This window comes from Lagopus muta, chromosome 6 (genome assembly GCF_023343835.1).
Source record: "Lagopus muta isolate bLagMut1 chromosome 6, bLagMut1 primary, whole genome shotgun sequence".
Classification (NCBI taxonomy): domain Eukaryota; kingdom Metazoa; phylum Chordata; class Aves; order Galliformes; family Phasianidae; genus Lagopus; species Lagopus muta.
The window spans coordinates 30,075,771-30,092,446 of NC_064438.1; the positions used below are offsets into that span (position 1 = coordinate 30,075,771).

At 34.7% G+C, this 16,676-nt stretch overlaps 1 protein-coding gene across 5 annotated transcripts in view; it reads right to left on the minus strand.

Moving 5' to 3' along the window:
* RYR3 (ryanodine receptor 3) overlaps positions 1 to 16,676 on the minus strand; it is a 203,729-nt gene that overhangs the window by 68,855 nt on the left and 118,198 nt on the right. For 3 of the 5 annotated variants that reach the window (XM_048949520.1, XM_048949522.1, XM_048949519.1), the window contains exons 41-52: positions 14,133 to 14,262; positions 13,052 to 13,155; positions 11,091 to 11,226; positions 10,581 to 10,761; positions 9,446 to 9,554; positions 8,584 to 8,704; positions 6,091 to 6,260; positions 5,162 to 5,382; positions 4,607 to 4,697; positions 4,136 to 4,276; positions 1,423 to 1,604; positions 920 to 998 (exon numbers count right to left, since the gene is read on the minus strand). In XM_048949520.1, the coding sequence (XP_048805477.1) occupies positions 920 to 998; positions 1,423 to 1,604; positions 4,136 to 4,276; positions 4,607 to 4,697; positions 5,162 to 5,382; positions 6,091 to 6,260; positions 8,584 to 8,704; positions 9,446 to 9,554; positions 10,581 to 10,761; positions 11,091 to 11,226; positions 13,052 to 13,155; positions 14,133 to 14,262 (1,665 nt within the window). The remainder of the gene's footprint in view (positions 1 to 919; positions 999 to 1,422; positions 1,605 to 4,135; positions 4,277 to 4,606; positions 4,698 to 5,161; positions 5,383 to 6,090; positions 6,261 to 8,583; positions 8,705 to 9,445; positions 9,555 to 10,580; positions 10,762 to 11,090; positions 11,227 to 13,051; positions 13,156 to 14,132; positions 14,263 to 16,676) is intronic. The other 2 variants (XM_048949521.1, XM_048949523.1) reach the window with 1 other exon arrangement.

Below are 16,676 nucleotides of genomic sequence, written 5' to 3' on the forward strand. Positions count from 1 at the left end.
GAAGATTGTGGAGTACATTGCCAAACGTGGCTTTATTATCCAACCACATCCACTGTACAGTCTAGATTTAGTGCCCTTCTAACCTCCATCTGTTCTTGTTGATGGAAGATGGACTGAGTGGGCGACATTTTCCTAGCAACTACATTTTCATAGCAGCTGCGAAACATGGGTCACGTTTGCTGGTGCAGATTATGAGCTCGGCATGCAGGCTCTTGTTCATTGCTGGCAAAAATGCATAGCTAATGGTGGTGACTGTGTTGAAAAACAGTGTTTTGTAGCTAAGAATTTTATTAGATAGTGTTAACGCGCTCTTTGTATCTATTTTACTTTCCATAGAAATAAATAGGAGGCATTACTTTCTACAGACTGTCATTTATTGCTCTAAAGTGAAACAGAGGACACAGGAGCAAAGAAGTTTGAAAATTATAGGCCATAATAATCTTAAAGTTAGGAAACAATACATAACATAACAATCTTAAAGTTAGGAAAGAAAAGCTCTAACTATATATCCCGAAGTAATAAAAGACATTTGACTTCCCAGATACTTTGCCATACCACAGATTTGCTGCAATAAAATTGAATCTCTGACATTAAAAGAATATCATTATTAAAGCAACGTCAAGGTAAGGAACACAAATTCTTAGTATAAAAAATAGAAACAGAACAAATTAATCACCCGTTATCAGACCCTATCAAGTTTTGTCCTAATAAATTCAGGCCACTTTGAAAAAACGGTAAGCATCAACATACTTTCTTGAGGAAAAGATTTCATACAAATATCCCAAAAGAAATATGTGGGAATTAATCTGAGCAAGTTCCTATCATTTAACTATTCCTTTTTTTTTTTTTTCCACCAATCATCCCAGATATTACTTCGTAGTCCTCTTCTGACAGTTGCCAGCGTTAAAATAAATCCTACCTTATCAAAAGCCCATTTATCATGAGAATGCTCAGCATATTTGCTGACAATATACTCCAGCTTTTCAGGAAGTACAAGGCTGTAAACAAAGGAGAGTTTGGTCATTCAACTGTACCTTACTGTAGTCTGATTTATGATAAATATTTAGTATAATTAAAATGCTACATTCTCAGATGAAGGACAGTATTAGTATGGACATTTTAGGCTTCATAATTACAGGTGATGCAGGGGCTTGATTTTAACAGCAATAATCAATTAATAATAATCAGTTACTGAATACAAAAGTATTAGAACACTATATTTTAAGAAGCAGAAGAATTACTTAAAAGGCCATTTCTCTATCAGTAGTAGTGTTACTATGAGTACTATCATTACTGTGAGTAGTATCATTAAAATTCAATTACCAGCCAACTTTATGTGCAGAGGAGAAACAAGTGTTAAAAAGGAATAGTATAAAAATATATAAGGAAAGGAAATCGTGATGAATTGCATAACTAACTCACTTTGCTGTGTTGACAGGTTTGGGATCAAAATTTCCTTCTGGATCCACTGAGATCTGCTTTTCCAATGTTGATCTAATTCGTGTATCTAAATAATCAGGAGGCAAAGCCCCAGCTATAGCACTTAAACAGGGCAAGGCCATTCTAAAGAGCTCTGGATCATACTTCTGCAGGAGAGATAGGAACTGGTTGGAAAACCCAATAGAAAAAACATGCAAAATGTTAGTGAAAACCAAGCAGCCATACATACAAATATTAGAAGATGCAAATAAACAGTAAAGCACATTTAAAAATTACACATAGAGCAAAATTATTGCTGCATAATGTGTTTTTCTCACTATCAAATTGACATATTTTAAGACTACTTAGATGATTGTTAAGAGCATGCTGTCACTTGTGTAAACTTAAACAATTTACATATGAATCTTAAACTCTCCTTGGGCCAGAAAGGCCTACATAGGAAGGATTAAACATTATTCACCAAGATATAAGAGGATAAAGGCTGCTCCAAAAGTAATGCTTCCTATTTTACTATGTTGGCTGATGGCATCAGAAGTGAATGCTGGTGGTATGGCAGTAGAAATTGAACTTTCCTGCCAATATTCCATTCCATTTTGTTGCTGTGTGACACACGGCAGCAGAGGCGCGGTCTAACAAAATGACACAAATGTGCACACAAAGCAAAGGTGAGTCACTGAATTTCTTCATGTGGAAAATATTGCACCCATTGACCTTCATCAACACTTGCTGAAAACTTATGGAGACCAATAGTGGCTATTGGTGTAATGAGGCAGCAGCTGGTGCATTTCAACAGTGGTGACAGCAATAGGTCACCTCTGCTGGTGCAGATTTTTATAAGCATTTCATGTAGGCTGTTGCTCATCAGTGGCAAAAATACATAGCTATTGGTGGTGACTATGTTGAAAAAGCATTTTGTAGATGAGATTTTTTTCTGTCAAATAGTGTTACTGTGCTCTCTGTGTCAGCTGTAGTTTATTTATATGGAAATAAATAGGAGGCATTACTTTTGGAACAATCTAAGTACAATTATTCATAAAATTCTGTCTTTGCCCTTCTAGAATTACTAATTCCAATTTTAACTGCAGAAGCCATTGTCATTTCTCCCTCCTACCCCCTAAATTGTTTTCAGTTTAAATCATGCCAGTCACAAAAAGATTGTGTTTTACTGTAGCATGTTACAAGGTGAACTAACACCATCTGAATATTTACTTAAATAGTCTAATTAGCTCTAGGGATAACTATAAAAACACACAGTGCAATTACTTTTGAATCCTTAGTAACTTGCCATGAAACAAGTTCAAGTTCAATCGCTACATACTGAAGTATAAAAAAAGAAAAAGGGTAGAGGAGAAAGCAGGTCATAGGAGGTCTAGATTCTACTTCTAGCTCTCAAACAAGATTACTAGTGTGCCTAGGAAAAATTATCACTTCACTTCTCTATGTTTCAGATTCCCCATCTGTAAAAGGCACAAAATGATGTACCTTTAAAAGGCTTTAAGATTTACCAGTGAACATCATTGCGCTATTATAATTATTTGATAAACAGAAGAAATATTTCTTTTGTTAAAGAAAGAGAAGGACTATATGATATTTTAAATTGTAAATTTGAACAATGACTTTGTTTAAGAAAATGTTGTTTCACTGAAGATATTTGCTGATATACACCACAGCAAGTAGAAAGCTCCTCTAGCTTTGTTGCAACATTCTGTGCTTAGGGCACAAATAGAAGTGAGATCATAGAATGAATCACTTCTAGTAACACAATTGGAAGCCATGAAAATACCAAGCCTGTAACTACCCCAGCACCAAATAGAACAACAGAGAACACTGTAGCTGAGCAGCTTTACCACAGTGCTCACATTGGACTAATACTCATTTACAGAGAGATGCAAATACTACTGTAGCGGGCCATCAACCCTGGCAAAAACACATGGTCTTCATTTATTTGTAAAATACTAAGACGAATCGGAAACAATTAATTGTGATCTCAGCCTGCACCGACACTCTTTGCACTTGTGACAGCATAAATGTCATTAAAATTGGATAATGATTTTTGAAACCAACTAAGTACAAAAAGCTTTTAGTAAGGTGTCTCTAATGTAGGAAATGCAATCACTCCCTAATTATTAAAAAAAAAAAAAAAAAAAAAAAAAAAAAAAGGCATTGAAAACTTCAAAAGATCACATTTTGGACAATAATATAGGAATATATTAATTTCTAGAATGGTGGCTCATAGTTTTTACACTAGACTATGTCCAGCAAACTGTCAAAATAAAAGTGTCTGTCTGAAAACAGCATAGATTTATAGTGCATACACCAATAATATGACTCACATGTACATGCATTTCTTAAAATTATTGCTATTTTACGTCAGTAAAAAGTATAATAAAAAGTTTAGGAGGGCAGACTAGAGCAGAGTTGAGTAATTAACATGTTAGTGCAACAAGCAATCATCAGTGGAAACATATTTATATCAAAACAAAAATCTTACATTACATTAGTTTAGAGAAAATTCTTCAAGATTCAGCACTTGATTTTCCATTAGAATGGTACTTCATTACTAGCACTCATCGCCATATCTCCCATATTACATGAAATAATTGTAGAGACAGGCATTTTCTGTACTGGCACTGCAAATTACCATTGGAATTCTTTTGCAGTCATCCCATTCTGGAATGTGAATTATAGTCATTACCTTGTGAGACAAGGAATCAAATATTCCCCAAAAAAGTTTTTCAGTTAAATGTAATTCATCTTCTGCTGCAATTCCATAGCTTCCCATTCCTGACGGTAGACAATAATATTTCCAACACTGTTCATAGTGATTTGTCAGAAGCTAGAATTGCAAGGAAGAAAATGTGTATGATTAACTGGTATTTAGTGATACGTCATACAGACTCATGCAGTCTGAATGTCTAATATCGGTTTATATATTCACATATATAATATTATTTATGCCCACACCTATAATTTATTTCTCTACTTCGAATAACTCATAGGAACAGCATTTTTTGCTTTATTTTTATTTTTTAGAGAGCAGTGCACTCCATTCTGTGAAAGCATAAAGACCAAAGATAAATTACTGTGAAGTAAGTTTTACGCTGAATGCATTTACAAAAAAAAAAAAAAAAAAAAAAAAAAAAAAAAAAAAAAGTACACTGTTTACCTTGAGTGGCATTTTACAGTATTCATTGAGTAAGGGCACATCAAAAACTAGCCTTCTCAATAACTGTTGGAGCATAGAGGGACGTAAGTGGCTATAATTAAAAAGAAAAAAAAAAAAAAAAAAAAAAAAAGGAATATCTGCTTAGTAAAATCATTTTGCACATTAGAATTCAAACCACTTTTAAAAGTATTTTGAAAAACTTGATATGCACACAGACATAATACCTTAGGAGAATATAATCAAAATAACGAGAAAGGAAACACTAGACTGGTTAAATCGAAGCTTAAAGAATCTCAGCATGCCTCATCTATGTAGAAGGGTAAATCACATAGCCAATTTTTGCACTCCCTTTATGTGATTGGACAACAGGTATGATTGTGCCATATGACAGCAGAGGAAATGGTGCTGGAGTCACACAGCTTGGTCACTTATTTCATGCAAGAATAAAACACTCATCTTTCTACGTTATATGCAGTATATATACATAATGTATGAAAATAAAATGCATATTCTTATTTTCAAATAAAGAATGAATTTGTACATAGGTATACATACTGGCAGATAGCAAGCAGGCATTCTTCAATAGTGTCTCGTTGTGCTTTTGTAAGGGAACGTCCTTTGGATAACCTATATATTGTATGAAGCATGGAGTCAACAAGAGAGGCGTGATGTTCCGTTCCAGAAAAGAGGGGAGCACATCTTTTGAGTAATGGAAACACAGCTGAGCAAATATATCTGTTTAGTGCAAGAGCTGCTTCTGTGGTACTTAGAGAAACCTGTATGAAGTAGAAATTGATATCTCATGGAATAAAGGTTACTAAATAAAAATTTATAAAACATGACAGAGGTATTTTCCTGAAATCTGCTTAGTGGCTGGATGCTAGCATAGCATTCCCAGTATATACATGATGATGACAGTCATTTTATGAACTTGAGAAAATCCAAGTCATCCACTTCTCTCATTAAAATAGTTCTCTCTGAACCAATCAAGAAAAGAAAAGAAAAGGAGGAGAGAGAAAAGAAACAATTAGAGAAATGAGAAAAGAAGCAGCTTGCTCTTTAAAACTGGTTAGGGAAAAAAATCACCAAACGTTATGTAGCATTTTTCATCTCAATTTCGTCATATCTACAGAAGTATGAATTTTCAGTGTAATATGGAAGAACACATGAACTGAAAGTAATCGTTAGACATATTACATACTATTCTAAGTACTTATGACATAATTAATGGAAGCCTTCATTAACGCCTATACTCATTACAAGTTCTGTATACACTTCCAGTGGTGGTGAATGCTTATGACCAAAACTCGAGCACTACCAATGAATGAAAATGTAACTGAACTGTTTCTCTTTGGGTTTATAGAAGGCATATACTTGCCCTTTAAAAAAAAAAAACAAACATTTTTACTCAACGTTATACTTATTAAATTAATTGAGTCACTTTATCCACCCACTGCACTCAATCTCCATAGCAAAATACTTACTGTATCCAGAGAGGCAGAAGCTCTTAAATCTGGTAAAAATCCAACTTCAAGTAGGTGAAGGAGGAAGCTTTGGTCCTTAATGCCATACACACGGTCCAAAAAGAGTACCATTGGTGCCTTATGGTCAGGACAGAAATTTGCAGACATGTCTGGCTCATTTACAGTGCCATCTACACAAATATACATAATTGCTTTTTTAATAGCAGATAACTAACTAAAAAAGAAACACCAAGACAGTGAAAGACACTATCATCAAATTTCATGTCTAAAATCAAATGCTTATAGTCATATTCTTGCTTAGATTTCTTGTGTGCTGAGAAAGAAAAGGTATTTATTTCAATTTTAAAAATCTATTACTTTACAAGTCATTAATCTTCTAATCTCAAATAAAAGCTTAAGAATGAGTAATTATTCAATTTGTTTCATTACCACTATATAGAATGTTTGTCAGGTAAAACTAAAGCAAAATATTACTGCAAATATTAAGAATATATAGTAAATGTGAAGTTTTTTAAGCTTAAGAATTTTAATTTTTGCACCATGTTAGGTAGACTAGAAAAAATATGCTTTTATAAAGGAAAATAACAGCAACAGAAGTTATTATATAACTGATAAACTTCTTTAACTATAATGAGTAATAGACAATTATTGTGAAACAGAAAGTACAATACAACTAAAGGAAAGAGGATAAAGTTATTTTGCCCTAGAAGAAAATGATAGACTGGTAGTTCATAGCCTATGGAATATGCATAAATTAACAGTAAAGATGACAATCATGTACCGTAAAAATGCCCTCCTTTGCTGAATGCAAGTTTTTTAGGTATTTTCAGTTTATAAGGTTATCTTGAATGTTATTTTTTGAAAAAAACATCCACTCTGAATAACCACGACTGCTTCCGGAAAAGAATCAGCAGTCACATAACAAGAAAGAGCATCTCTTTTTGTCCTGTAATCTCTGAATTTGTCACATTTTTAAGTTTCAGAGCAATGAGGGTGAAAATTCAAGAGTCTCCATGGAGTTTCCTTTAGAAGGGAGTATCAAAACTGTTAGCTTCAATGATAAAAACTCAAGTTCAACTAGGTTCAATCCAGACACATACGGGGAGCTACAGAGTTTACTGCAGAAAGTGAGAAGTCTGTGCTCCAGGGTTCAGGTTTTGAATGTATGCACAAAGTAGGTAGATTCAAGATGTGTGAAAGGATTCCATGGTAACTTGCCTTTATCTTATGGGTGGACCTTATGGAAAAAGAGATTTTGAGTCTCAAAGCAAAGGAGAGAGAGCAGCATTATTTAGCTAGATTGGGAGAATTAGCTAGAAAGGGAGAACATTTTAAGACAAGATGAATATGTATGAAGGTAGATGTGCACCTGAATCAAAACCAAATCAGGCTTCAGACCTTGAACATTAGAGGTCAGAGTGGAACGTTATATCCAGAAACTGGGAAAAAGACAGTAGATGTAGAGGAGCACTTTGGATCAGGACAATCCCAAATGCAGCTGGTTTTCATTTCCTCAGGGACGAAAGAAACAGTATAGTTTCCTTTGCCAATATATAGAATAGGCAGAAAACTAACTAACAAATAAATATGATATACACATGCAACATTTTAATCGATCAAACAGGAATATACACTGAGTCATCAGTGACCTGCAGAAGAAAGTAAACAAAAGAGCCTAAAAGCCTGCATACAACAGTAATAAAACTGAGTGACTAGAAAAAGTAGAGACAGCTGAATTTCATGCAGACAACTCTAAGCTACTACTTATGCAGAAAAAAAAAGCCATGCCTTTATGATGCTGATCTTGGAACTGAAAACACAAGCCAGGAAAGAGATCCTGAAGACCTCACTGAAATTCTATGAAACCATCAACTCACCGTGTAGCAGAAAACAAGCCATCAAGATACTAGATACCAATAGCAGAAGTCTAGGGTGTTCATTAAAATTAATAGAGTACAAGGGTGGGTTTTTTTGTTTGTTTTTTGTTTGTTTGTTTGCTTGTTTTTTTACGATGCTTAAAATGTATTTTTATGTAGCAAAATAGCAAAATTCTGGAACTTAGTGCCATAGGAGTTTGTGGGTACAGATATCATGATAAAAGAATTCAATAAATTCTTGCATACCAAGTCCAGAAATAGATATTAATTGGCACCCTTTCATCTCTCTAAACAAATGACTGGATGCTGTCAAAGAGGCTTTGTTCAAACTCACGTGGTTCTTCCTAAACAGACAGCATCTCTATAATGACTGCTATACAGCACTAGGGCAGTGCTCCAGTATGTTATTTCATAGGGTTTTACACTCTCTGATCCATGGGACCAAGAATCAATTATATGGGAGCAAGTATAATTGATGCATGTCCAATTAAAGCCTAAGAAAAGGTACCTACTTATACTCAATTCTAGTAAGATTGTTCTATTTCACATTAGAAGGCATATGTGACAACAGCATTTTATAAAAATTGTGTTGGCCTAGTAAAAAGATTGAAATTACCTTTGTTAACTGTTGACAGCTTTAGTGGTATACTTATAATCCCAACCAAATCTTCAGTTGGCACTAGAGATCGAAGGATTGATCTAATTCGAATAGCTTCACCTTTCCCACTTTGAATAAGCTGTTAGAGAGAAGGTTTATCAGTTAAGAAATTTAGTACTGAATAAAATTAGAATTTTTTCCTCAAAATACTAATATTGATGCAATTGTTTTTGAAACACCATACTACTTAGAAAAAATGCAAAGAAATTCAATGTATTGCAGCACAGTGAAGGAGCTGCAGATTTTATCTTTTACCTTAGATCTTTTTTCATCTTTCCTAATTTTGATGTCATCAATAATGTAATGGTATTATAAATTCCTAAGAAAGGAAAAAAAGCCTACGTGGCTAAGCTTCCTAAGAACCCATTAGATAAAGTGATGAAAGTGTCATTTTCTAAAAGACTCCTGTTACTTGCAGAAATATTCTTACAATATATGCAGATAATGTAGATGCCACTTTCCAAAAATGCACAAGAAATAAACATTTTATGGCTTTTTAAGAGTACAGTAAAGGGCCAGATTCAGAAATTTCCTTGGCTGTGTAAATGTGCAATGCTATTTGTTTGTTTGCAATTTAATCCCATAGTCATACAATTTCCCAAATCTTAAAAAAAAAATAACAGAGAACAAGAAATCAAAAGTCACTTAATTTTTGTGAACAGCTTGTAGGGAACACATCTGTATAGGCAGAGTAAAGCATGCAATAAAGTCCACCTCCTGAAGGCAGAAAGCCTTTGAAAAGGGAACAGCTTACTTAGATATGTATAGTTCTGTTCAAATATCTCCCACATCTTCTGAGCAAGTGACAGAATGAACTTACGTGCATTTCTGGTGCGCAGCGTCCAAGTAAATCTATGAGAGCAGAGTAAAATGACATGATTGCATTGCCCATGTGTACAATTTCCTCCTCCTCCTCCTCCTCTTCATCACTAAAAGGCAATCAGCAATGCCACTGAGTAATTATGCTAGTCTAAGTTTATAGTTCTTCTCTGAAGCAAAATCCATGATTCAGAGACTATAAATCAGATATACACATTTCTGGCTACAGATTAAATATACTTTTTTGGTATCCCTAGAGCTAGGATGCAATTGAAGAGTATAATAATAACTGACTTATACCAGGCCGTCCTCTTCTTTCACATTATTGTTGCCTTCGCGTCATTCCACAGTAGCCTTCCCATTTAATTTCTCCTTCAGACTTCACTTCTGTAACTAGCAGTCCACTTTATCTAGATCATACCTAATGAATTTAATATGACCACTGATTGTGGGTGTGAATCTATTATGTTCTGTGTTTGTATAATGCAGAATCGCAGAATGGCCTGGGTTGAAAGGGACGTCAAGGATCTTGAATCTCCAACCCACCTGGCCACATGCAAGGCCACCAATCTCCACATTTGATACTAGATCAGGCTGCCCAAAGCCCCATCCCATCTGGCCTTAAACACCTCAAGGGATGGGGCATTCACAACCTCTCTGGGCAGCCTGTTCCAGCACCTCACCAGTCTCATAGTAAAGAACTTTCCCCTGACATCCATCTAAATCTTCCCTCCTTCAATTCAAAATTGTTTCCCCTTGTCCTGCTGTTGTCTACTCTTTCAAAGACTTGATTCCTCTCCTGTTCATAGGGACTGAAAGGCTGCAATTAGGTGACCCCAGAGCCTTCTTTTCTCCAGGCTGGACAAGCCCAGCTCCCTCATCCTGTCTCCACTGGGGAGGTGCTCCAGCCCTCTGATCATCTTCGTGGCCCTCCTCTGCACCTTCTCCAACAGCTTCCTGTCTTTGTTGTATTGGGGGCTCCAGACCTGGACACAGTACTCCAGATAGGGCCTCACAAGGGCAGAGTAGAGAGGGACAGTGCCTTACTTAATAGGGTCAATTATCCACATACTTCTAGCATGATTAAACCAGCTACTACATCATCGTTTCCCAAACTAGCATTCACATTTACTTACCCTTCTCTCTTGTATCCTTGTGAGGGAAGGTCACGAGCAGGATTCTCGGAGATCCGTATAGCTTCTTGCATAGCTGCCAGCAAACCATTTCCTCCTTCTCCTCTAAGCTCTGGTCCAAAGCACTCTGGTCGTCGAATAAGAAGCTTTACAACAACACTTGCATTTTCTTCAACACTTTCACCTGAAGATGAAAAAGAAATCTTAGCACTATACACGCTTTCTTCTGAAAGGTATCTTTTAGTTTGAAGATAACTGCATTTTTTCCTAAATTATAAATTTATTATCATATGTATAATATATATGTTATTTTATATATATACATCCGCATATATATATTATATCTACATACTTTTTTTTTTTTTTTTTTTTTTTTTTACTTTTGAAAGCAAAAAAAAAAAAGTTTGTAACAACGATATGCATTAACCTCTCTCTGTCTGTTAGTATATTTTTATGGATAGAAAAGTAATTAAAAAGAAACCTTTAAATAGATTCTCAAGAGATTTTACTTACTGTTAACAAAAACTGCAAATCTTAGGAATGACAGGTAACGTTCACCCTCTATTGGATTCCACCCAATGTCTGGATATCCTTTAGCTAACAATACTGGACAACTCTGCAGTCCACAACCGGCCAGGTAAGTAACAACCTACAATACAGAAACATTCATTTACTCATGTATGCAGAAGTTAATTTTTAAAATTACTGTCAATGCATGGTTTTTTAATTGAATAATAGGGCTTTAATGTACTAGCTGTTTCATTTGATAAACAACCACTAGAGCTCAATATTGTGTCAATCTTAGTTTCTAGTCTTTGCTTTTGAGGATGGCAAAAACAAGAAGTCAAACATTTCATTTCTGAAACTACTATAACTTAATACAACAATATGAAAAAATTTAATTTGGCATGTGTAAAGGAGAATAACATATTCCGATTTTTTTTAATTTTTTTTTTACAATACATTACAGAAAAGCAGTTAAAATACTATTTAACAACTTTATCATATTGATAGCTATGTATGATTAACTTGTTACAAGAGCAAAGTAAATGTTGCATCAGAAGCTTACTTAGTATATTAACACCAGTTCTAATAGATATACTTTTTTTTTTTTTTTTCAGAAGATTGATAAATACCATTAAAAGTTCTCCAAGTGTGGAGAACCATAACATTTATTAATATGTAAATTCCCAACGCAGCATTTCTTTGCAAAGAGAATACCTTTAAACAAGACACATTTTGAAAAACAAGAAATGTGGTAAACTGAATTTCTGAAACATGAATAAAATGGGTTCTCAATCATTTAAAAGGAAACCTGGAGGTAACAGCATAGATGTGATTTTCATTTTATTTAAAAATACGTAAAGGATAACATGAACATGGTTTTTGTTCTCAAGTAGATTTTGAAATTGGTAATTCAGTGACTTGCCCAACAGTGCTATCCATGAAAATACAATCGTCGCTGGTGATGTTCTGACAGTCACCAATGGTGTAACCCAGGATCAAAATCGTTTAACATCTTTATTAATGATACAAGAGTGCATCCTTGTCACGTTTGTAGATGATACAAAATCGAGAATTGTTCTCAATGCTGCTTATATTTAATTAACATATTCCTGTGCTCTCAAATCCTTTCCATTAATATTCCTCCCGTTGTCTTTTCCAAGCTATCCCCATCATACATCCTTTTATTTACTCTTACCAATTTTTGCCTCTCCCACTGCATATTCTGCTGATTAAATATATCACAACAACCCAGATACCCTCACTCAATACTGCCTTCATGGGATTTTGACATATTCCACAAAGGTTTTGTGGATGCTCTGCTATCATTTTAAACACCGTTTTCTGGTTTCTGTTTCCCACTGATGCATTAACATGTATTCTATTTTGGTATACCCACCATTCTTATTTCATCCCTATTCTCCTAAAATTTCTCTTTTCTCCTAAACACTGCCAGAATCTCAAATGCTGGATTTCATTTCCTTCTGCAGCTAAATCTAATATTCTCTACTTTCCTTCTTCATATATTTGCTCTTCTGTTCTCTGAGATATTATCTCCATCTCTTTCAATCTCTGTGATTTATGTAAGCTATGAACTCAGTTTGTTTCTTTACCTTCTCCCTCTTCTTACTTCACCTGAATTTGTTCCTCCCCTCAAACTATGTTTCTTGACATGCATTTCTCTTTTTTCATGCCTCCATTCTTGTTATCTTTTCTACCTGATAACAACACTGAAAGGTCACAGGAGACAGGAAAACACCTTCTTGCACCTTCTTGTTCTCTTTTACTGTGATTCCTACTAAGTGTTAAGCCAAAGCATGAAAAACATTGCTCAATCAACTTTAAGACAGAACATATCTAGAGCAAGTATTTCTGAAAAGACCATATTCAAATACTACTATGATCAAACTTGCCCTTTTCCTTCTGCTACAAGTACACTATTGAATAAGTAGGTCAGAGCGATCACTTGCTTTATCAAGATCTGGTTCTTCCAGTGCTAGTGCAAGCTCATTGTTGTCCATTACAGAGGCTGCTGCAACATCTAGTGGTGTCGAACCTCTCATTGAAGGAAATGCTGCAGAAGAACGTTAATATAGATAAATTTAAGAAAAGAAACTCAGTTTGCAGTAACCACAGTTATGCGGCAGAGGGCAGTAATCACACTGGAATCTAAACATATTAATAGCATGTTGTATGTACAGCTAGCTGTTCTTCAACCAAGAACATGCTTAGTTTTCAAATAGTGTTACAATAAATGCTGAAATCCTTTCCTGTCTTGACATCCACATCCACAAACAATCAGAACTACGTTATTTTTAAATGCAGATTAAGAAATGATTATTAACAACATGGAAAACTATAAGCAATTTTAAACAACAGTTTCTTTAGCTGAATAACATTTCAGCTCTGTAATTCTCAGAAGCTGCATAACCCTATCAGTTCATTATTTTATAATATATCCTATGTTCAGGTAAAAGAGTCACTTTCAAACTGCAGTGTTGCCTGTTTTATTTCATTAATTCTTATTCCATTTTTGGTGTTCAATATAGATAAATATGGTCATAGAAATAATAGCTATGAATAGCCAAAATATTGTAAAAATCACATGCTGACTTGTCTTACTACACCTAGCTAATATAACCATCTACATAGCCAAGAGAATTTTTCTTGGGCTAGTACATACACATCAAAAATCAAACACCCAATCAAATATCCATTCCAAATTATAAATACGAAATTCATATTAGTGGAATAAATTTTAGAGGAGAAGGGAAACAACAACAGCAAAAAAAAAAAATTAATATTCATTGCCCAGATGAAATAGATCAGCATCAAAGATGGTTAATTTCATCTTAGATTTCCAATGATATTTATACCAAACGGAACAAATGTAGATTTGGTCCTAAATTTTTCTATGTCAAGACTGCTCGGATGAAAGGAAAACAGAGAAGAAGGTGAAAAAAGCAAGACTTCATCACACACTTTGGATTGCTATACAAATTACACAGTTATTCCTTTTCTTGATTTTAACTATTAAGCTACATGACATACCCAACCCAACGCTGCTGTTTTCCAGTAAGTAACTGAGGTGCTCAAACATGGCTTTTTGGTTTTGACGACTAATTCGACAGAAGTAGCACAGGAATCGACAACAGCTTGCCACCATCTTAGGAAAAGCGATCTGATGAAAAGAATGTTGACAAAGCAGTGAAAAATGTTAATTACCAATCTGTTCTAATTTTTCTTCCCACATCCCTAACAAGGAAAGCATAGCAAAGTTACCAAGGTGATAAGCAAATGGCAGTTGCTTTAGTTTTAATTTAAGAAAGGATCTGCATTTCTTTTTAACCTTTGTATTCATTAGGCCCTTGGGTTTAAAATGTTGGAAAATCATTTTGCAGGGAACTATAGAGAACATATAAGAAAGAAAAACTGAGACTTATTTTTCTCAACTCTCTCAAAAGCAATCTGCAGACTAGCAAACACGGCTATACAAAAATGGTTATAGCAACAAGCTCAGTCACCAAAATACTAGATCATAGCAGAATAAAATATTTGAAAATCTAATTTTATCCTCCCATACTCATTACAGTAAAAATACACAGTCCCTATGAAAAAGATTTGTACAAGTCTTCTACATTGCTCAATGAATAGGCCTTGATAATACACATTAATATTTTATCTTTAATGTACAGTGCTTTTCCGGTGTTTTTTTAAGGTTTTCCTACCAGAGCTATTCAAATTACCAATATATACTAGATGCACTTAAAGCGTCAAGCTCAGCTGCAGATTTGCATCCTAAAGATATTCACAAAATCAGGGAGAAAATTTTTTAAATAATCTGACCAGCATCCTTTGGGCAAAAACATTTTTTCTTTCTTTCTTTGTCTCTATCATCTAACCATGTAATCTACAATATTATACAGAATATTTTATATTCTCTAATATCCATGTTGGTAGCTACATGGAATATTGTGTTTTCTTCCTATGATATCATGTTTTCTTCACTTCATGCTTTGCAACTATAAATAACAGTATTTATATTCCTTTACACAATGCATAATGTGTACTGCCTCTCTTACAACACAATTCTAATTCTAAGTAAATCCTTTTTACTTGAGACAACAGGTTTCTGGGGAAAAATGATAACATAATTAAAAGCTGTATCATATGAGTTATCTATTCAGATAATTTTTGTGGAGTTGATTTGATTAACTGTAGTTTTATTTTTACACAGGTCTTTTTGATAATATATGTCCCATTTGTCTATTTCACTCACGAAGGTACTATTATGTACAAGAAGCATTTATATTTTTAAACATAAGATATATGAAAATTAATGAAAATTATTTATTCCCTCATGAAGACATTCAACAATGCTTCTATGTCCATAATTTACAGGGATACAAAGCGTGTGACAACTTAATTTAGAGAATTACAGTAAGCAGAACGAATGTAAAAAAATTATTTTAGAAATTGCTTATAATTGAAGGTCATCTGAACAAAAACATAGTATAAAAGTTTCCTAATATGAAAGAAAAGATTTTCAAGTAATTCTGAGAGTCAAAAAGAGCATTGCTTGAAACTGAATGAAGAACCAACAACAGAAACCAATGTTATGGCTCCAAAATTCTGAGAACAAAAGCACAATCTTTAATAATAACTATTTTAGGCTTCTATCCACTAAAACTTAACTGTGATGTAAAATGGAAAGTTTGCTTGAGTATTTTCACCAACCAATTACCTTTCTGGGGGTTTGTAAGCGGAGACTATCTAAAGTAAATAGTAAAGTATTTCTAAGTTACCAAGAAACCTTCAGCTACACCATATTCCACAGATTTCAGATGTTTCTGACTCATTTATTAATAGCACAGTTGGGAGGAAGCCTGGCATGAGTTTCCTTCTGTTTGAACAGACAAATTTTTACCTTCTGACTGTTCCTCTAGAGAAGCAGTGAACTGTAACACTCTCATTACACATCTCAATACAGCCTCATAATAAAACCATTTAATCCAGGAAACTAGAAACATGGCTTAAAGCATCTGCTGTTGCAACTTCAGAAAATGCCCAGTTCCTAAACCAGAGATGACATTGCATAGCGTCTCATTCCTTGTGACTGTCATCTACAAGACGGGTCATAAAGAGGATCCAGGGAACTACTGAGGTTAGCCTAACCTCAGTACCAGGAAAGATTATGGAGCAGATAATCTTGAGGATGATCACACTGCATGTGCAGGACTGAGGAATCAGGCCTAGCTGGCATGGGTTCATGAAAGGAAGGTCCTGCTTGTCCAATCTGATCTCTTGCTATGGCTGAGCGACCCACGTGGTGGATGAGGGAAAGGTTGTTAACATAGTCTACCTAGACTTCAGCAAAGCCTTTGACACTGCCATGATACTCTGCTATCGTGGCAGAGAAGCTGGTAGCCCATATCTTAGGCATATACACTCCTCACTAGGTAAAGAACTGGCTGGATAGCTGGGCCCAGAGAGTGGTGGTAAATGGAGTCACATTCAGCTGGTGACCAGTCACAACTGGTATTCCCCAGGGGGCCTGTCCTGTTCAGCATCTTTATTGAAGACCAGGATGAGGGC